This window comes from Megalops cyprinoides, chromosome 11, assembly GCF_013368585.1.
Source record: "Megalops cyprinoides isolate fMegCyp1 chromosome 11, fMegCyp1.pri, whole genome shotgun sequence".
Taxonomy (NCBI): Eukaryota; Metazoa; Chordata; class Actinopteri; order Elopiformes; family Megalopidae; genus Megalops; species Megalops cyprinoides.
The window spans coordinates 6,735,325-6,757,243 of NC_050593.1; the positions used below are offsets into that span (position 1 = coordinate 6,735,325).

At 44.8% G+C, this 21,919-nt stretch overlaps 1 protein-coding gene across 1 annotated transcript; it reads left to right on the forward strand.

The window, feature by feature from the left end:
• The first annotated feature begins 306 nt into the window (after nt 1-306).
• On the forward strand, nt 307-17,163 carry slc9a2 (solute carrier family 9 member 2). The gene is made up of 12 exons (XM_036541170.1): nt 307-893; nt 1,930-2,393; nt 8,149-8,399; nt 9,049-9,266; nt 9,636-9,835; nt 9,949-10,038; nt 10,861-10,931; nt 11,807-11,974; nt 12,167-12,272; nt 14,516-14,632; nt 15,195-15,282; nt 15,461-17,163. The coding sequence occupies exons 1-12, from the start codon at nt 620-622 to the stop codon at nt 15,862-15,864; spliced, it is 2,451 nt and encodes an 816-aa protein (XP_036397063.1). The 5' UTR covers nt 307-619; the 3' UTR covers nt 15,865-17,163.
• The last annotated feature ends 4,756 nt before the right edge of the window (nt 17,164-21,919 follow it).

Genomic DNA, 21,919 nt, shown 5'->3' on the forward strand with positions numbered 1-21,919 from the left:
AGTTTTGTCGCTGTTCTGATCCTCACTGTTGACTGAGTGGGTGAGTGAATGAGTGGGCGATTAAATACAAAAAATGATTAAATGATTAAATACAAAAAAATACATTGTGAAGAAATAACACCAAATCAATCTGACCAAGTTTGAGACAGTTGTTGCTGGAAACAGGTTGGACAAAATCGCTGCGTAGAGTTCCCGCATGGTAACCGCGCTTTAGCGGACCAATGACAAGCGCGCCAGGCTCCACCCAGTACCGGTATGTTCAAGGCTTCAGGTAACACGGAGAAGTTAGTTTGGGGAACGCGCTGATTAGAGGAACAAGTGTATGGAAAATGAGCTAGCCTTGATTAATTAAAGCAGGAAAAATACGTTAGTCTGGATAACAAAGCACTCTGGTGCGCCTGTTTTTATGCTAAAAAAGCTTCACACAGACACACCTTGATTTAAAACTTCAAATACCTATTAAGTGTAATGCGCTTCACTATGTTTTTATTCATCTTCTGGATTTATTAGGGAAACAAGATTAGATAGCCCAGGCGGCCAGAACGCATCTGTTATAGTTCTGGACTTCTCGCATTTTGCGTCCCTTCGATTATAGGCTACGTTTTGATCTAGGAGCAAGATGGGCGCCTCAGTTAATTGGAACTGGACTATGGGCTTCCTAGCGTTCTGGATGGTGCTTCTGTCCTTTGGATTTGGGTCGAATGGAGAGATTGCACCGAAACCAACCGGCGCAAGCACCAAGCCGGTGCAGCCGGTGAAGCCGGACGGGGGTCCTCAAGCATTTCCAGAGGAGGAGAAACAGAACCTGCCCGTGTTTTCGATGGATTACCAACGAATACAGGTGCCCTTCGAAATTACCCTCTGGGTCCTGCTCGCCTCATTTGCGAAAATTGGTAAGCGAGCATTTCTTTTGCTTCTTGGCCTATGCAACTACATCTAACTGTTTATTTGTTATTTAATCTTAAGGAATGTTCCCTTTAATTGAACCACATGTTGGACAGAGTTGTTTGTCGACGTCGTAGGCGATATCGATGCGTCCAAACACATCTAAATTACGAAAGTCTGTGACCAAAGTGGAAACCGTTTTTAACAAGAACTGGTAAGGCTGATACTAGGCTCTCCTGCGTTGCCCTCATGTTGACGAACGGCTTAATGTCCTTTACAGAAATTTGGAAGTGCTGCAGGTTTACTTGGTGATATTATAAAACATGGATTTCATAATTAAACAGTGATAGTTGCTACACTTTATTGTTTGCAGTGACATGAGATCAGAACAGACAAATGGAGCAAAGGACATCGATTGCTGTTTTGATACATACTTAGTAACGGCATCAAGTTAAATATGGGGGACATTCAATAAGTTATGTCCATCTGTAAATATGACTGGGACTGAAAACGGAGAAGTGTTGGAACCTGGAAGGTGGATATTAAGATATGCCATTAAGATATGGCAAACAATCTCCAAGCTCTACCTGCCAAACAGGCACACTTAAATACAGTACTTGCACTGCTTTATCTCACCTTGCTATTTGTAATGTAATGCAAATATTGTTAAAGCACCCTAACTAAGGGTGAAAGAGCAGGCTTGAACTCATGAGCGGTGATTCTACCCTGTCGGCACCATTTCATTCTTAATTTGGACCTGTACATTTTGAATTTTGACTCCAAATGACCAACAGATCATGTGCTTAAAATGGCTGTTGCTGTCCCTGTAACCTCTGGTACCGATATTTCCATTCTCTGCAACTCTGCCCCAATATGTGTAGTAATAAATGTGACATGGATGTTCTTTTATCGTATGCTAATGACCCAGACAGTCAGGGATCAGTATACGGCCCTTAAGTGCTCTTTATTTTTTGGTCTTTCTCCACCTGGCACTCTTTTTTTTCCCCCTCTCCTAATATGACATGGTGACCTTCTCTTGGAAAGGTTTCCACGTGTACCACAAGATCACCATCTGGATCCCGGAGTCTTGCCTGCTGATCAGCATCGGCCTGATCGTCGGCGGGATCATGCACTCGGTGCACGAGGAGCCCCCAGCCGTCCTCAGCTCCAACGTCTTCTTCCTCTACATGCTGCCGCCCATCGTGCTGGACTCGGGCTACTTCATGCCCACGCGGCCCTTCTTCGAGAACGTGGGCACGGTGCTGTGGTTCGCCGTGGTGGGCACCCTCTGGAACTCCATCGGCATCGGCCTGTCTCTCTACGCCATCTGCCAGATCGAGGCCTTCGGCGTGCAGGACATCAACCTGCAGGAGAACCTGCTCTTCGCCTCCATCATCTCGGCCGTCGACCCCGTGGCCGTGCTCGCCGTCTTCGAGGACATCAACGTCAACGAGCAGCTCTACATCGTGGTCTTCGGGGAGTGCCTGTTCAATGACGCCGTCACTGTGGTGAGTGAATGAGTGAGCGGCAGCTGTCTGTCACATCAGAAGCTGTTGTTGTTTTGGGTGGGGGGGTGGGCGGTGGGGGTGAAAATAGGTTGGGTGAGCCAGGACTGCGCTGTGAAACGGAGAGAAACTGAAACCAAGACAAAACACACCTCTGCCCCCCCACCACCCCCTGTATTCTCACCTTCCAGCCCCTCCCCCTTCCCCCTCAAGCTATTTTGAGTAAACGTGGTGATTTAATGCCTAGTCTGACATTTAGAATTATTATAGACATTGATCAACCAAAATCCTAAACATTGATAAACCAAGATAACCTTCCAGACATGTGATTGTAAGACTCCGTTTCCGTCACTGTAGTTTCCAAAGTCAAGCATTCACAGTAAAAGGTAATGCCTCTCTGTTGACAGGAGTGAAGAGTTATTTTGAGGGATGTGACTTGCTGGAACATGTTTAGAAGTGTATGGGTTTAGTGTCTTGTACTTGCATGGATTGTGCTCCCACCATTCCTGAGATGCCTGAGATCTTGCCATCCTGCTGGTGGCATCACAGTGGCGGAGTGACGGAAAGGGTCGTATCCGGGGCAAAGGAGAGCGGAGGGCACAGAGAGGTGCAGTGACTGGGATTAACCCTGTACTGACTGCTCTTTTACGTTTAATCAACAGGTCTGCAACTATTCCCCAAAAGGTAGATTATAAAATTGTGTAACGAATTAACAAAATAAATTCTTAATAATAATATTTTTGAGAGTTTTGCCAGAGTAGAGACCTATTTGTGTGCCGTCATGTGACGCTTGCAAGTCGACCTGTGCTGGGAATGAAAGCGCGTTGGCCTTTTGCTGAGAGCCTGAGTGTCTGTGGGAGCACGCTTTTGGCGGGCTCATTTTGTCTCTGCACAGTGAGCTCAGGTGTCGGCGGAATTTCTCCCCACATTCTCGCCTGGCTTTGTTAAGCCCAGAGGTTTCACTGTTGGAGGAAGTGCTGTGTTAAGCCAGGGGGCGGTCCTGCGAGTGTGTGTGTGCACGTGCATGAGCTGTGTTTGCTGAGATGCCACCGGACTGGTTCCTGCAGCTCCTTGTTCTCTGGTAGTGGGCGTTGCCCAGGTGGCTTGGTGTGGGCGGGGCTGCCGGGTCTTGCCGAAACCACTGCATTGTTTTACAGGGGACAGCCAGTGCTGTGGAAATTTACTGGTTGAAAGCCACCTGTGCTCTCTGTCCCACCCGGTTTCCCCACACTCTTAAACCGTCTGGCTTATCCCTTTACACTGCGTGGTGCTGGTAGGAGCAGTGACTATACATCTGAAAGTTTAAATCCCATATGTCACAGAACTGATGGAATTTAACTAGAATTGATCCATTAAACTATTTATTATTGCACACAACATAGATGGGTTTGCAGTATAATTCACCATAGAGGAGAAAATCTGTCAAGTGAATATATATACAGACAAAATACCAGTCAAAAGTTTGGACACACCTGATTAAGATAATGGGAAACGTGTTCAAAGGCATGTTGATCTAAAGATTTATGTGTAAATGCTTGAAATTTGTTTCTTAGGCATCATCTTCACTATTTATATTTGTGTGTATGAATTTCTTTCCAAAAATTTTTAATTAAAAAAAATTGTTTGGCTATTTTGAAGAATCTGAAATATAAGAGATTTAATTTATAACACTTTTTGGTTATTACATAGTTATTTCATAGTTTTCTATTATTCTATCATAATATGGAAAACAGTAAAAATAAAGAAAAGTGTGTGAAAAGTTTTTAATAGTACTGTACATACAGTATATAGTAATGATTAATTTTTGCGAAGAAAATGACTTTGCTCAGTGCTATGTATGAATCATACAATAATGATTCTGTTACATCATGTTTTTTTGTTCCTGTTTGATCAGGGGTTATGAATAAATATAGAATTCTGTTGTGGGTGTATATCCCAATACAGTGTTCCAGCATTGTCCTGCCCCTTTCTCTGTATGACAAAGAGGTTATTTGGTTTACAGTACTTTATTTTGTATACACTAGCCGGGAGACAGGGACAAACGTTTGGCCATGTGAGACACGGGGTGTGGCTGCTACCGGGGGATTTTGTCCGCCAGATCACAAAGGCCTGTGTCTGAATGAGCTTGTGTGGCTTGGCCACTGAAAATGAGGAAGCTGATAGGATCAGTGCCGAGACAGCGTCCCTCACTTTCATGCGCCTCGCCGTTTGGGGACAACGCAGACAGCCAGCCAGACAAGGAGCAGTGTTTCACTCCTCATGATGCACACATACTAATAAGAAAGAGGAAGTCAGATGCATGACACACATGTTATGTCATTAGAATCACCCAGGGATGGGCAGTACTTCTATTACATGTATTTGAAATGCAGATTTGAAGTACTTTTGTGTGTTTTGTAATTTGTATTTTATAGTTTTGGAAAAATCTCAGTGTAATTTGTGTCATGATACTTAAGACAGAGGTATTTTTGTATTTATTAAAGGCTCAAATTCCTGGCTGACCTCCCCCCTCCCATTCCCGCCATGATGGTGCTATCATTTTTCTATGAAGTCTGTTTGACATTCAGGTAAATGTGGGTAAGGCCCACATGAGATTGGACACACTGACATTTTACTCGCCCCCTCCCTCTGCTTCATCTGTTTTCTTGCCCATCTCTGTTCACACTATACCAGATTTACCTTTCCAGTATTTACAGGAACTCTTTAGTGAGGCTTTGGGGTCAGTTCTCAGACGGCCATGTGAATGCTGGTGGTTTCTCCATCTTCTGCTAATGACTTATGTAATATACTCTTTTATAAAACTCGTCACGGTGGACAATTGCACCTTTCCCTCATTCTAAGCAATTACTTTACTGCAGTGCTTTATGGGAAATGCATGCCTGTGAAAGCAGGTGGACAGTGAGTTGATTGGACCTAATAAGTTAGGGTTGCAGGTCAGAAACTCACAGCTCTCTGGTAAGCAAGTTCACCACCCCTTGTCTAGCAGGAGTTGTTGTGTTTGTTGTGTGAGAATATGTTTTAAAGAATGAAAAAATGTCATGTCATGTCAAAAGGCATATTTTCAGTTGGTCCAGATTCCCCTCATACCATCTAACATGTGTTTTTGAGGGTAGAGACCAGAGGCTGAAGGGTGTCTTTCCTTGCTTTGCTGTAGGCTGCATTCCAGCAGGGTTTCAGCTCTCTGTAGACCACCTATCCTCAGAATTATGCAGGAGAAATTGGACCAGTCGAGGCGATGATTGAGTCCAGTGGTTAAGCACTTTTCTAGAACGTTAGCCTGCATACACTGTGGCCCTTCAGAACTGTTTGTGTGTGTGTGTGTGTGTGTGTGCAGCACTCACAGTATCTAGTGTAGAAACTGCAGTGTACCATTGCTTGGGTGTTAGAGGTATAGAACAGGTAAAAATATTTAATGTTTGTGCGTCTATATGTTTTTGAAAAATAGTTCTCCTGTGCAGGTGTAATGGGTACAAAATAAGTGAAGTTTCAGTGCCTGTTCAGTGAAGTTTAGAATTTAGAACAGGGAAGCTGATTGTCGGTCTGTCAGGTTGCCAGCATGTGAAGGTGTGGCATGTAAGTGTATGTACAGGATGTAAGACAAGGGAAGTTTCAGAGTGAAGGTGTATCTACAGGGAACTTACAGTATGTGGGTGTAGAATAGGAAAAACAGCAGCATGGAAATGTACTGCCACACACCAGTTACATTTCCAATTCAATTTAAATATCCTCTTTCAAACTGAATTAAATTCAATTCAAATAACTTTATTTTCCCAAGGGAACTTATTGTGTGGTGATTACCACAAACAACAAGGAATGACACCACAGTACAGGATGTGCTCAGACAATCACAAGAATAGTAGTATAGAGTAGAACAAATAGAAACATTTAGCAAGAGGCAGCACTTCATAGTGCCTTCTGTTTTATCAGTGTATTAGTGTATTAGTAGTGCATTAATTCATTGATGTTAAATAAACCAAATGTAAAAAACCTGTAATGGTGCAAATGCTGTAAAAGAGTGGGCATTTAAAATTAGTACAATAATACAATACAATTTAGTATTGTATTGTTGAAAGATAATTAAATAACAGATGTGCAAAACCAGTAAAAATGTTAATTGAAATGAATTTTAAAAAATAATGATAGGGTATACCCCATAATTTATTCAGGAGCGTAATAGATGTTTGCACAAAGCTAGAAGCAGTTCTCCTGGTTTTTGGTGCCAGGGGTTGAAATCTTGAAGGTAAAAGTGTTTCTCAGGCAGCATGAGGGTGGGGTCAAAAGCAATGTGTTCCTCTTCTTCCTTACATGTCTTTCATAAATGTCCCTGAGATGGTCCTGCTCTTTCCCCACAACTTTATATAATCTTAAACATACTACTTTATATAATCTTAAACAACTTCCCACCATTTATAATCTTAAACAAGGGATTGAGGCAGACAGTGCTGTGAGGGCCAAAGTCAAAGGACTGATCAGTACCTGTAAGTCTTCTCAGTTTGCGTGGAAAGAAGCCCCACCACAAGACCTGACAATCCAAAACATTCTGCTCTAGGGAGATACAGGAGTCCTTTGGCATTTGGAGAACATCCTGTTACATTTTTTTTTTCAGAAGGTAAATTCACGGTCAGTAACAGTGTCCAGGTATTTTACCTCTTCAAATTCCTCTACAGTTTGACTGTCCATTTTCAGCTCCCGCAGTGTAGTCTGAGGCCGTGTTAACTCTATCATGACACGTTTTGTCTTTGTCACCATTTGGGTCTAAAGGGTTTTCTGTGCACCACGGTGTATTCTTGTCTACAGTGTCCTGGAGAACCTGATGTGTTCACTATGACTGTATCATGAGAATATTTTATAAAGATCCTCTCGGGAGCAGTGCTTCCTCACTTATTTGTGTACAAGGGAGAAAATACTGGTGAAATGCCTGAACCTTGTGGAGGACCAGTGAAGTTTGTGATAATTGAGCCACTGTGTCCATGGTAACTCATTGACTTAAAAATGCGAGAGCAGTATTGGGTACATTGAGTGACATTGTAGACCGCTGTGATATGACATCTCCTGCACCGGATGGAAGCTCATGTAAGATCAGTCTCTGATTACAGGAAGTGATCATAATGCCAAAATCATAGCAGGCTAGTGTCCTGTTTTTGGTAATGAGGCTGGAGAGAACTGCATTATTCTCCCCAGTTGCCCTGTAGTAGATTAGCTGCCTTCTCCAGCTCCATCCATGACTGCCTCCCTCACTCCCCTGTACCATGTGTTTCTTCGGTATACAGTCCTAAAGCCCCTCTCCCTGGTCTCTGGTACAGTGACGGAGAACTGCTTTTCTCACTGCAGCACTGTTCTCATGCTGACCCCAGACCAGGGCTGTCTGTGATCTGTGACTAAGGCAGGGCGGGGTGGGTTGGGGGTGTGAAAGAAACTATGTGTAACTGCATGTATGTGAAAATGCTTGAAAAAATGCTGTGAAAATTAAAAGCTAGTGAATATTAAAGAGCCTCCCGGGTGGCTCAGTTAACTTAGGTGCTCGTTCTGGGAGCAGACTGACCCCTATGGCCCAGCTTCTATCCCAGCCATGTCATCAGCCAAATTAAATGAACCCTCCTGCTCTGAAGGCCAGGAGTCATGATGCTGTTCTGTGACCTGTGACTGCTGGCGCTTTACATCATATGTTGTGTCCATCTGTTTCTTGACTGCCCCGATGCTGGCAGGCCCCTCCCACCCCTCCCGGCGTTGTGTCTGATTGGCTGTCTCTCACGGTCAGGTGCTGTACAACATGTTCTCCTTCGTGGCGGACATGCCGGTGGTGGACTCCGTGGACGTGTTCCTGGGCGTGGCGCGCTTCTTCGTGGTGGGCATCGGCGGGCTGCTGTTCGGCCTCCTGTTCGGCTTCGTGGCGGCCTTCACCACGCGCTTCACCTCCAACGTGCGCGAGATTGAGCCGCTCTTCGTCTTCATGTACAGCTACCTGGCCTACCTGGTCGCCGAGCTCTTCTCTATCTCCAGCATCATGGCGTGAGTGCACAGGTTTACCCTTCTGCGTTCTCTCTGCCTCACACACACACGCGCGCACACACACTCACACACTCACTCTCTCACACTCATTCATGCTCTTTCGCAAGATTTCTCTCTTCTGCACTTCCTTGTAAATATGCTTTCTCTTTCTCTCACGTTTCATATTCTCTCGCATACAAGTAACATAGTTCTCCTGTACGTGCTTTTCACCCCTGCTCTGCACCACCATTTTGCATAATAATAATTATTAATTTCCTCTCACCTTTACCTTCTATATAAAAGGATATACTTTTGCACAATAAGGTAGATTCAGTAATGCCACACAATGTTAGCATTGACAGTGAATGGGTTTGCCTGACATAGTATATGTTTAAATAACTTGGCAGATGCTCTTATCTGGAGTGAGTGACATGGCTCAAAATTTTAAATGTTATCCTTTTACACTGCCTTATATTAAGAAGGCAATTAGATTTAAGTAGCTTGCCCAAGGGTACAACAGCAGTGGCCCACCTGGGAATTTAACCAGTGACCTTTAGGTTACAGGCCCTGCTCCTCACCGTGACATCACACTGCTGCCTTACATGTCATTGATATGACTGCTTTGATTAGCATCAGGAACACTAACATGCCCCTACCTGTGGGTCCCCAGTATTGTCACCTGTGCCCTGACCATGAAGTACTATGTGGAGGAGAACGTGTCCCAGAGGTCATGCACCACCATTCGGCACGTGATCAAGATGGTGGGCACTGTGTCTGAGACCCTCATCTTCTTCTTCCTGGGAGTTGTCACCGTCACCACGGACCACGAGTGGAATTGGGGCTACATACTGTTCACTCTGCTGTTCGCCTTCGTCTGGAGGGGACTGGGTCAGTAGTGTGTGTGCAGTGTTAGCTTGCTTGTTATTGTTAGTGTGTTTTTCAGTGTATGTGTGTGTGTGTTTTTGTGTATCTGTATCTGGGTGTCAGTATGTGTCTGTCAGCAGTGTGTATTTTTTAGCTTTTGTGGCTGTCTTTGTGTGTACAGCTGATGCAAGTTTTTTGTGTATATTGTACACATAAATAAGTGCACTCTCTAACTATGAGAATCTAACTTCTCTTCTCCGAGTCATTTGCTGGATTCTGTGATGCAAACACACTTTAATTATCCTCGGAAATGCTTTTGAATACACATGATCCAGGCTGTAATACTGTAATACAGTATTACCATGACTCATGTCCTCCTCCTCGATTCTGCAGGTGTCCTCGTCCTGACCCAGATCATTAACCCCTTCCGTACCATCCCCTTCAACTTCAAGGACCAGTTTGGTCTGGCGTACGGTGGTCTGCGTGGTGCCATCTGCTTCGCCCTGGTCTTCCTCCTCCCCGAGAACATTGGCCGGCGCAACCTCTTCATCACTGCCACCATCGCCATCATCATATTCACGGTTTTCCTCCAGGTAGGGTGTGGCCCTCAGCCTGCTGTTCCCTTTGCAGAGCTACGGGGCTACAGTTTGGGTGTGCTTTGAGCGTGGCTCCCCCTCCTCATCGGAAACCTGGTTCTCTTCCGCAGGGCATCAGCATCCGACCTCTGATTGAGTTCATGAACGTCCGGAGGACCAATCGAAAGCTCACCAGCATCAACGTGGAGATTCACACCAGGGTGTGTATCCAGCTACAGAGCCCTCAGCTCTCCTTATGCGTTTCCCCTGTCTGCTCCTCCACCTCTTTACCTCCCGCACCTTCTGCTATTCATACTTACATACATACATACATAGTATACATACATACATACATACATACATACATAGTATACATAGCACACTGCACATTTCCTTATTTTACAAAGACAGTTGGTATGCTGAAAAAAATGCTGGATGTAACCTTTTCTTCAAGAGGGTCTTGTGGTGGCTGATTACAAGAGGCATACAAACAAAAACGTATGTAATGTTTTACTTTTAAATTGCAATAATGAGGACAGGTTTTCTGTAAGTGTATAAGGAGTCTTTTTCAGTGCTTCTCAGGGGCCCTGGCAGACTGCTCGTTCAGTAGACACCTCACATCTAAAAGCCTTTCATCCACCTTCATTATGTCCACGTCAGATTTTGGAAGAAACATTTTCAGTTTGGTCATGCTGTGCACATTTTTACATATCCATTTATATGTCTGGAGTCAATTCGGTTCAAGCGCTTTGCCCAATGGCATAACAGCAGTGCCTGAGGAGAATCAAACTAGCAACCTTTTGGTTATATGCTCTGCTTCTTACTAGTATACTACAATGAGCAGTGCATTGATGTCTTTTTATCTATTTGAGGGGGTTAGATCACCATGTGCATGCATTGCTCAGTAAGAGGTTCTATAGTTTGTTCACTGTACAGGCTAACTTCTTCAGATTTATTCTGACTGACAGTATAGTTAATACAATATATAATATAACGCAATGTTATCCTATGTACATAGTAAGTCACCCAGTTTGTTCCTCCAGGTCATGGAGCACACCATCGCTGGAATTGAGGACCTCTGTGGACAGTGGAGCCATTACTATTGGAAAGACAAGTAAGACCCCACCTGGTCTCATGAAGGGAAATCCAGATCACTGCCTGCCTAAAGTTGTCCTCTGTCTGTGTTGCACATGGTGTTTCTCAATGGCAGAGAGGCCATGTCCAGTTGCATAATCTGGCTGTAGACGAGAGCCAGTTGAGGTTTGCTAAACAACACCAAAAAAGTCACTCTACTGATCAGGGGCTTATGGGTAGAGGAGCAGGAGAACATCTTAAGCCATGCACATTCATTAACGGCCAACACCCTGTTTAATTCATGAGAGTACACAAAGAGGCAAAAGTGCAGAGAGCTGGGGTGTTTACGTCCTTTAAGTGTTTCAGGGCAACTCTGTCAGCCTGGAGGAATTTCAGTGTTTGTGTCTTTCTGTTTCCACCCCCCTCTGATTCTCCTCTTTCTGTACTGCCCCCCCCCCCCACCTCTCGGTCAGGCTGGTGGAACTGGTTGTGCGGCTCCCGACATTAACTTGGGCTGTTGCCAGGACTTGCCTGCTCTCGGGGTGACGAGGCCCTTTTCACTTAGCCTTAGGGGGAGAGTTTAGGAGACACTTTCCATCACAGAAGTGTAGCAGGTTTCCTCTGCTGAGGCCCTGACAGCTGCAGAAAGACCTTATTGATCTGACCCATTTCTCCATGGGGGATGTGGGTCAGACATCAACAGCACCTGCGATACAATCATACCGGAACCTCCCACCATGGAATTTTGCATTTAAAATCCACTGTTCAATATGGAAGTTATTTCTTAAACCAACTAAAAGACTATGTAAGACACTGATGTTTAATGACTATTTGCTGATGGTATTGGGTGGCGAGTGACCATTGGCAAACTTTTTGCCTGTGAGATGAGTGACCTGGTTGACCCGCCCCTTTCAGGTTCAAGAAGTTCAATGACAGGTTCATCAGGAGGATCCTGATCAAGGACAGCCGGGCAGAGTCCAGCATCGTGGCTCTGTACAAGAAGCTGGAGCTGCAGAACGCCATGGAGGTCCTGGACACCACCGCTGGAGACCTCAGCGCTGCTCCGTCCATCATCTCCCTGCAGTGAGTGACCCCTTTGTACTTCCACCATATAATGAAGTTCCCTGCCCAGAACAACCCTTACCTTCCCACAACAGCATTACAACAGCATGTGGGTGCTCCCTGTTCCAGCTGCGTTCACCTCTCAGACGCTGGCCCTGACAGAACTGCTGTGCTGTGTTTGGACTTAAGGCTTTTCCCTTGCTGTCTTTGCAGTGAGGAGAAGAAGCCCTCCACTAAACCGAAGAGGAAGTTCCTGGGCGAAGACCTGAGGAACATGCATGACATCCTCTCCAAGAACATGTACAAGATCCGCCAGCGGGTGAGTTATCATGCTGTTTGGAAGTTTACCGCATAGCCTGGCTCACGGGATGATATTTCCTCCAAGAAATGCTGGTTCTCCTGCCCCCTCCACCTGATGGTCAGCCCACGGACATGAACTGAGCATGCTCAGATACTGCCAGAGTCTTTTTTTTCTACAATTCCTGTCTGCTTTCCCTCTGAAAGAAGGGAAAAGGTGATGTCAATATGGAACTAACCGGACTATTTAACATTTTAAAAATATTGTCCTCAGCAATATGAATGGAAGAGCACAAAAACAGACATAAAAAATGTAAAGTATAGCGGGTATAACTGGAATAGAAGAGCAGCAATGCTTGGGCGACAGAAGAGGACAAGCACTGATTGGTGATGGGAGGAGCAGAGATCTAAACTTAAAGAGAGATGTCCTAACAGAACAACATACAGTTGCATGTATATGACAGCAAGACATCAGGTGCTTGCTCTTGAGAAGACCAAAAAACACAAAATACATATAAATGCGGGAATGTTTGTGAGAGGAAAAAAATCCAGATTCAATATCAAATGGCAATTAAATATCAACTTTAAGAGCAAATCCTTGTCTGGTTTTATAAATTGTAAAATTGCTAAGCTAACATGTTAAGCTAGGTTGTGACATACACACAGCTGACAGTATTACAGACCAGCCACAACAGAGGAACGCAGCCCAGTTTCCGTGGTGAGACAGGGCCCTAACTCCTGTTTACAGCCAGTGGGTTCCTCCTGCAGTAATCCCGCTTCTGTTTGTTTGCCTGAGGTTATCACGGCTTTCATCTTCAGCTACCTGCTCGTTTTGCATACTCCCAAGGGTTTGGCTGCCAGTATTTTTCCACAGATGACATCACACTCTCAGATGCTCCTCTGACAGCTGTGTTTGGAGTAAATGTGTATGGAGGTGTATGTTGGTGTCAGACTCACCTATACCAGCATTTTTAGAAGGGCACACTTTCCTCTCCCAGCCTATTGCCCTGTCGTATCTGAGGTTTCGATGCTATCTCGTGTCACATGCCTCAGGGATGAGGTCATTGATTGGCCAATGTCTGAGGAACTGGAAAACGGCTGTGGAGCGATGTGTCTGATATCTTAAATATCAGTCAGATATTTGAGAGCTTTCGGTAGAACAAAAATCTACTGGAAATACCGGAAAAGGAAGTTCAGCCCCTCATGTTTTATGAAACGGTTATGGAAAAAACCCAACTTTAGATTTATCCATTTTTTGTCATGGGACCTGGAAATGTGCAGTCAACTCCCCACTCAAAACCAGACACAGTGCTGAGTGGACACTGGAGTGTCTACTATAGTTGTTGCATCTGAGCTCAATATATAAGAATAATATAGGTTGTGGTCAGGTGGGATGTTATAGGTAGTAAAGGAGAGACGGGTAGCGAGAAGTGTTGAAATACTGCTTGGGTTGTACAGTTGGCGGGAATCTGGAGTGGAACACTGTGTTGCGACCTTGCCTGCAGTCTACCATCCACAGAACCGGATGGACCGCATTCAGACACCCTCAGCGGAGTACAACGTGTCACTGTAAACTGATCCCAAAAGGCTGGTTTATCAAAACGCATCAGTATTATTTCAGATTGGGTCAGGTGTGAACAACTTTCTGTCTCCTGCAAAGGCCTTTACAAAAAGGGATATTAGTATTGTGGAAAAAATGCTGGCGTTTGGGGTTATTGTCACAATCATCACTGTTTTTTTTTTTTTTTTTTTTTTTTTTTGTTTAATCCTCCTTTTGTTTAAAACTCCTTTGTGTGCGGGTATGACCTGGGGGAGGCATGGGGGTGGTGGCAAGGGTCGGGTGACAGGGCTCCCAAACCAGCAGGCTCGTGACCATTCATGGTAGCTGCGAATACCATATTGTGTCCATACCAGAATCATGTAGCTCAAGTGAGTTCAGACCATGTATGTCCCATCTCATGGTCTGAACTCAAAATGAATGTAATGTAGAGCTCAGACTGTGTTTTGCAAAAGGGACAAAGCTTTGGGAAGTTGTGAAACTGGAACCATGAGTCTGCTGGATGAGAGTCAACAATGTAAATGTCAGGCTTGGTTGTGTAAGGCATGGTGCGAGCTTTAGTTCACCTGCAATGATGTCCGAGCGTTACAACATGAAAGGCAAAGGAATCTACAGGAGGTTTTATGGAAGTTTCAGTCCAACATATGTGCAGAAAACCATGTTTGTTTGACACTGTGTCCACATTGAACTCTGTACTTTTTCGTCAGACTGTGGCCTACACCAACAAGAGCTCCCTTCCCAATGACACCAAAGCCAAGGAGATCCTGATCCGACGACATGCCAGCATCCGCCGGAGCCTGCGGTCAGGGAGCTTCCAGGCACCGGTAGGAGAGGGGTTCCAATCTACATTTACATTTACGCTTGTTCATCTGGCAGACACTCCTATCCTGAGCGTCTAGTTAAAAAATATTTAATAGGGGTAGGCATATAGATGTATAATTGCTCAATCATTAGCACCATTGTACTGTATATGTAAATAAGATTTTACCACAAGCTCTTACCATGAGAGGTCAGAGATTTGGGAGTGACGATGTTTTCTGAATGTGTCTGCACCACGTTCCTTTATGTATGTCTGCTGAAATGACCTTTACCTTGAGAGGGCAGGGGAAGGTCATTATTTGAGTTGATCGTAAATCAGTGTAGGTGGATTAGGGAGAAATCAAACAAGAGTTTGGGTGTGGACAGTGAGATGCGGAAGCACAGGCTGAGTGCAGCTCAGATGCAGAGACTAGCCAATCAAATACTTACTTATTAGTATATACATGTTATTTTATGAAGATTTGTATCACGTTACCTGTAGCGTGTGCGCATCTCTTTAGTTAGCCTGCTGCTTGTGTACATACCGACCGCAATCGTATTAATGGATCCTGCGGCTCTTAACTTCAGGATGTCGCCAAGTCCCATAAGTACTTCTCCCTGCCTGCTGGGAAGAATCTGGACTCCAAGTTCCCCCCAAAGAGGTTCCGACATGCAGGTAGGTAGCACTAAAATGCCCTGTCCCAAAGTTTGTGACACTAGCCTTGGTTGTTACAGTGGGTAGTGTTGATGGGGTGTGTGACAGAAGAGCCAGCCCCAGTTGGGTGTGTGGGGCTTAAATGCACTGGTGAATGCTGTGTGCTGATGGGGGGGTTCCCATGTGCCTGTTTTATTAGATGACGATGATGTGGACCTGGATACTGACTACCCCTCTGCCAGGCCCAAATACGGCCAGCCCCTGCGGTCCTCGTCCCGGGCCATGATGCCCCTGAGGAGGCTGGACACCTTGCGGGAGGTGCCCACCGACAGCGCCGGTGCCCAGCCCTCCCTGGTGGACTTCGTGGATGAGCAGGGGGCGCGGCTGGGTGGGCGGGGCCCATCCCGCCAGGCCTCCAGCGCCAGCGACTCCCTGCTGCCTGCCCCCCGGCGGCGCTTTGACCGGCAGGACGGCGGACACCCGTCCCCGTCTCCATCCCCTAGCTGGGCTCAGGACCCTCAGGACCCTAACGGAGACGGAGAGGCGTGGAACCCCCTCCTCGGACGTCCGCAGTGGAAGCCGCACGTCCCGCCAAAGCCCTGAGAGCGCGACCCGGGGCGGACCGGAGTGGCGCAGACTGTGGGAGGGGTGTTGTGAGGGGCACGGTCAGGGGGGAGGGGCGGAATGGCCGAATCTGCTGCTAGGTCACAACCACCTCAAAACTGTGAAGCGCCAACTACTCAGAGAAGAACTGAAAATGCACTACAGTCGATGCTTTGAATATGGACATAGAGCAACAGCACGCACTCCAGGAGCACAGACACAAATAGCAGCTTGAGCTGCAGAAGAGACTGGGAAATGCTACTCTGTTTTTTTCAGACTGAATTCTGGAAACTAGCAAACGTCTTTCGTAGGTGTCTTTTTCAATTTTACCGGCTAGGTTTTAAATGTTGGGTAGTATTTTCCTTTTTAACCTTATTTTAATCCACGTTAACTTTCTGGTCACCATCCTCCTCTGGACACGCAGGAATTTTGAACCAGTTCAGTGACATTAGCATATAACAGGTTATTTATGTGTGCCTCACCGGGCCTCTAAGGAGTCATCCAGAACTAGCTTTTCCGCCAGTGATGTTCACCATATCAGGGCAGTGAATCAGCAGTGCACGTGCCCCTCGTGGTGCTCCCACAATGCCTTGGAGGCCGTCGGACATTTGCATGTGTCGCGACAGTTGCCATAGCATGGGACTGATGGCCACCACAGCTCTGACGTCTGTGAAGCCAAATGTTCAACGCAAATTCCTCTGGGCTGCTGGTAGTCCAAAACTCTTACCTGCCGTGTACCTGTTGTACGCTTCTCCTTTCTCTTTTCTTAAGGAGGCTGATTAAGACTGCGTATGGAAAGAACACGCCCTTTTCAAACAAAGCCCTGATAAGAGCTGCAGACCTCGCTGGTGGGTGTGCTTAGCGGTATCTCCACTGGATGAAGGGGACCTACACCTGGCCGGAGCAGGCAGAGTGCTGCTCATCTGGCAGCCCAGCTCTGTGTCGGTGATTGAGCAACAGAGCAGTCTGACATACAGTTTATGCTCGCAAATGGAGGAGTTGCAACGACATGTGTGCACGCACGCAGAGACGTGTGGAGAGAGTGCAGAGAGTGTCTTGTCACACACGGAAAGTTGTGACAAAGTACCTCAGACTGTGTTCCCCTCCCCCGAGTATGTGGCGCAGTTCAAGGGAAGTGCGTCGACATGGAAATGTGTTGGTAACATGGGTGAAGCAATGGGGGTCCTTGCCTCTCTGGGTGCATAATGATGTCATCAGGCAGGTACCACAGAACTCAGTCTCTGTCCTTGGGTAGAGGGTGCCTTCCAAAGAAAAAAAGAAATTACCCAAACCATGATAAGTAATGTTTATTTAACCATGACCTGAGCTCCCATCCCCAGGGTTGTGAGACTGATCCAGGGTCAGTGCCTGAAGGCACAGTCAGTTTATCCTTCCGTTCATACCAAAATGGCAGAAGGTGTGGGAAATCACTTACTTCCTGTTTGTGTCATTTCCTGTCTGTATGGGAATTGTATGGAAAGTGATGTGACATTTTAATGTGGGTTCTGTTTGTAGACGCTGACTGAGTTTTGCTGTTATTTAATTTCTTGATGGATGACTTGTGACAAGTTCTGTGAAAATGGACATTTCTGTTGGAGGCCATCCGTTACATGTCCCCTCACCTTCAAATTTGAGGTTGTCATTTTTTATGAGGTTCTATAATAAAAATGTGTACATTTTCATAGAACCACCTTCTAAGATGTTAATGTGTTGAAATAAATATTTCTGAAGTAATACACTTGTTCCATGTTTTTCTGCTGCAGTTTTTAAGAGATGCTCTGGGTTTTTAAATGTGGGTAGTGGGTGGTTGTCACACAAGGCAACTATGAAAAGGGCTCTTTAATACAGGTCTTGGAGGGCTACAGTTTGTAATACCAGCCAGTCAAAGTTAAAATTCTTCACCTGATTGAAACAATCCTCCACTTGATTAGGCATCCATTTGGGTCTCTGCTTTGGTCTTTATGTTAAGGTAGTAAGACCTGAAGAATTGTCCTCCAGGACCATGGCATAGAGGAGCCTTTCACTCACTGTTTGATGCTGCCACCTAGTGGTAATATGTGGTGACACAGGGAACCCGCCCCCTTAAACATCAATGGCTTTTATTCAAACTGGACAGGAGGCGCTGCACAAAATCTGCTGTAAAAGTAAAGGAACTGAACAACTTCTGAAAACACGTTTCTGCTTTATTCTATCAGGTTCCCTTATTTGTCAGAAACGTGAGAAAGTTATCTTACTGACTGCAATCTGACTACACACTACAACATAGCATGAACACCAGGCATGTGGAAATAGCATTTGCATTAAATACACTTTATTTTCAGCTTACTAAATACCTCAAAAACTAATCTGTCCTGATGGATTCCCCTTCAGGGTTAGGGTTCCTCCTAACATTGTGGCAACAAGAGACTGGTAATATGAGCAACAGGTCTGTGGTTTGACCTGTTCCGCTGAAGTTTAACCCAAACTTAGTACAGAATCATTACTTAATTCAGCCACAATCTGGAAAACTGACATTGAAATTGCCCTTTGACTTTCAACAGAGTTTTATGTCACTGGGTAATTGGCCTGTAGGATGTAAAGAAACCTCACTGGGAAAGAATGTACTGTCAGGCACGCTGTGACTTCCGTCCATGTTTGGTGGAACCTGCTTTTCAGATGAGGACATTTAGTCTGAATATGCAATACACAGCTTGGTAAGCCCATCAAATGCATTAGTATTGATAGCTCTGATACATTCCTACTATATAACGCTATTAACTTTAGAGGGAAATCATAAGGATGGGTGGCAGTGTAGCATAGTGGTTAAGGAGCAGGACTTGTAACTGAAAGGCTGCTGGTTTGATTCCCCACTGGGACACTGCTGCTGTACTTAACCCACAATTGCCTCAGTAAATATCCAGCTGTATAAATGGATAATGTTGTAAAAAAAAAAAAAACATGTAAATCGCTCTGGATAAGAGCGTCTGCCAAATGCCAACAATGTAATGTAATGTAATAAGGTGGTTGTGTGATGTAGTGGTTAAGATGACCTAGTGCCATAGAGGTTGGAGGTTCAGCTCCTATGTATGGAGCTGCTCTAGTACCCTTGAGCAAGGTGCCTGAATGCTTCCGTAAATATCTAGCTGTATACATACATATCATATATGTATACCATACATACATGATATGTGTTACAAAAAAGATATTTACACCATGATTCATTTCTGATACCCAAGGCAGATTCAGATTGATAGGAATGAGACGGTGAAGGAACTTGAGTGATGATGGGTTTAATAGCAGAAGAATTACGCTGTTCTTTATGGAATAGTGCATTTCTACTCCAAAAAGACAAAAAATCATTGAACAGGAGTTAGTCATAGAAAAGTGCAAATCTGTTATTCTAGGTGGTAGCTTCGAGTCCCCTGAGAATTAATGCCCTGCAGCGCTGTCGCTAGAGGCCAGTCACGGGTGAGACGCAGTTTGTTCTTGGAACCGGTCCAGCAACTATGGGGCGTAAAGGGTAAAGTACTCAATTTCTATCATCACGAGAAATACATTCCCTAACATATATCAGTAAATCGCTCCATCAAAAAAAAAAAAAAAAAAAACAGCCAAAGAGTTGCAGAATTCGATGTTTTTTGTCCATCGACACTCGCATTTACGATGTTTACCAACCATACCAACGATACTGTTCAATCCGCTGTCAAGTCGAATACCTTTACCGTGCAGTCAATTTCTGAAACATTATGCAGTACTGGACTTCATAATCATTTGTTTATCTCTTCAGCAGTGCACAGCTGCAGTTTAGATGTCTGTAGATTACTTTCAATTAGGCTTTATAGGAGGGGTAACGGGCACTGTCACAAGATTTCGGCACACAAATAAAGCTAAAGAAATCTTAATTGCCAATGCGATGCAAGGTATGCTAGTTAATCAATGGTCCGAATTAAAATGATTCCAGCCAGGTTTCACCCTTTCCTGGGAGAAACTGAGTTCAGAGCAGCCCTGCAGTTTTCAGGTGAGTAGAACCGACAATCGTTTTGAATCGATAAAATATTCCACTCAGTTTTCCGTTCCGGAAGCATCGCAGAAACAAACGCGAGTTTGTGCAGAACGCAATTGATGAAGGCAAAATCAGCGAACGCGAAGCACAAAAGTCTGAAACATTTATTCCCTGGACCATCTTTTCTAATTCTCTCATTTTACTACACGTATTCATCTCTCTGGGTCCTAAGGAAAAGGAACTGAGCACGTATAACCGACAGCATGTTAAAATTTACTGCGGTTTGTTTTCAGATTATTCATTGATTAAAGTTACTAAAACGTAATTGTGTACCCTCATTTGGTTTGTTTGTACTTGTGTTAGTTCAATTTCACGGGACTATTTTATTTTCACACCAATCCAAAACGCAGCTATTATAATCATCCAGTCTTCACTTGACTAGTTTTACTTAATCTTTGTTACTAAAACTGAGACGACGGAATATCTGACACTCCTGTATACTACTGTATACTGCTGTTTTAACTGTGAAACTCGAGCCGATCCGAATTGCTTGTAGTAGTACACGAGTGACACCCCATTGCGAATCACCGTCATAACACTCCTCCTTTCCTTCCCTCCCCTGCCGTAACGACTACCGTTTCTGGTAGTGTATTGAGATTTTTGTGAACACCTCCGACGAAAAATACCACCAGTTGAGATATCCATTACTGCACGTTGACAGTAATGGATTGTATTCTGCCAGCAATGCTGAGAAACCTGTATCACCCTCTATCATATCCGCATGCCCGCCGCCACGCCCACTTTCAAAGGCAGGAACGCGCCATGAATATGATCATTTAATGCGTTCTTTATTGATAGATGAGACTTGTTTTACTCTGACGACAACAGTCCGTGACAGACTGAAATCTGCTTGTCTCCGGCCCTGCCCAGGATTAAATATCACAATATTTCAAGGTAGATGCAAAAAATCAAACCATTTCCCCGGTAACAGAAGAGACGAATTGACAAAGAGATGCTTTAGAGAGACGTGTTCTCTCCGGCATTCCGTCACGTTGTGATGAATGCACTGTTTAACATGTATTTACGAATGGGAGTCTTCAGTCTTGGAAGACGGGGGTCTCACACTTAAAAACGTAAGAATTTATTTATGTACATGTATGCATATACGTATATATGTATATGCACATCATTATATCATTTTGTTGCAATCTGAAAATGATGTGGATTTTCGTGGAGATTATCTCTCCTCTGCCTGTAGGGATAGTATATGCTTGATGAAGTGCTGAGGTCATCACTTTTTCCAAATCCAAACCATTAGAGCGCTGCAGGCTTTAATGCTTCTTGTAAGTAAATTATAGCGCTCATGCTGCATATATCACACACACACGCACATACACACACATACACATACACACATGCGTGCGCATAAATACTTGCACCTATGCACGCATGCATAAAATATGAAACTACAGTCATACACTTCTTGGAATATTTGTATATTTTCTTACATGCTTGTGAATTTTGAATGCTGGGATGCTAACAGCTATTCAATCATTTTTGGGGTGGATAGAGAATTCTCACGCATGTAAATACAGTCTGTTACAGACGTCATCTGTTGTGACGTACAGACCCGCTGCAGTATCAGAGAAGCATAACGAATTCCTCAACACCATTGACAGCTGGGCTGGGCTTTTGTTTCAGTCCCTTATCACAGGCAAAGAAGAGAGAGAATCAAGAATAAAGATATAAAGGGCAGGAAAGGCCAGGCTGACGTTCTCTGTGACGTGGGGGACCCCATTTGCAGCACTGTGTTTATTAGCTTGTCCCTCTCCCAGGGTCCTCTGCCAAATGTCCCACTCACATGATAATGAAACCCCATTTCAGACCCAGTGACAGCCTCCCCAGCAACGGCTTTCTAAACTCAGTCAAACCGTGAGGTATATCAAGCACATGCTCCTTGTGGTTTTCTCTTGAAGCCTGAAAAAATCAGCCATTGGATATTCTAAAAATGAACTCAGTGTATAACATACATGCAGCTACCGTCCTCACCTAAAGGACATGCATATGTGACCA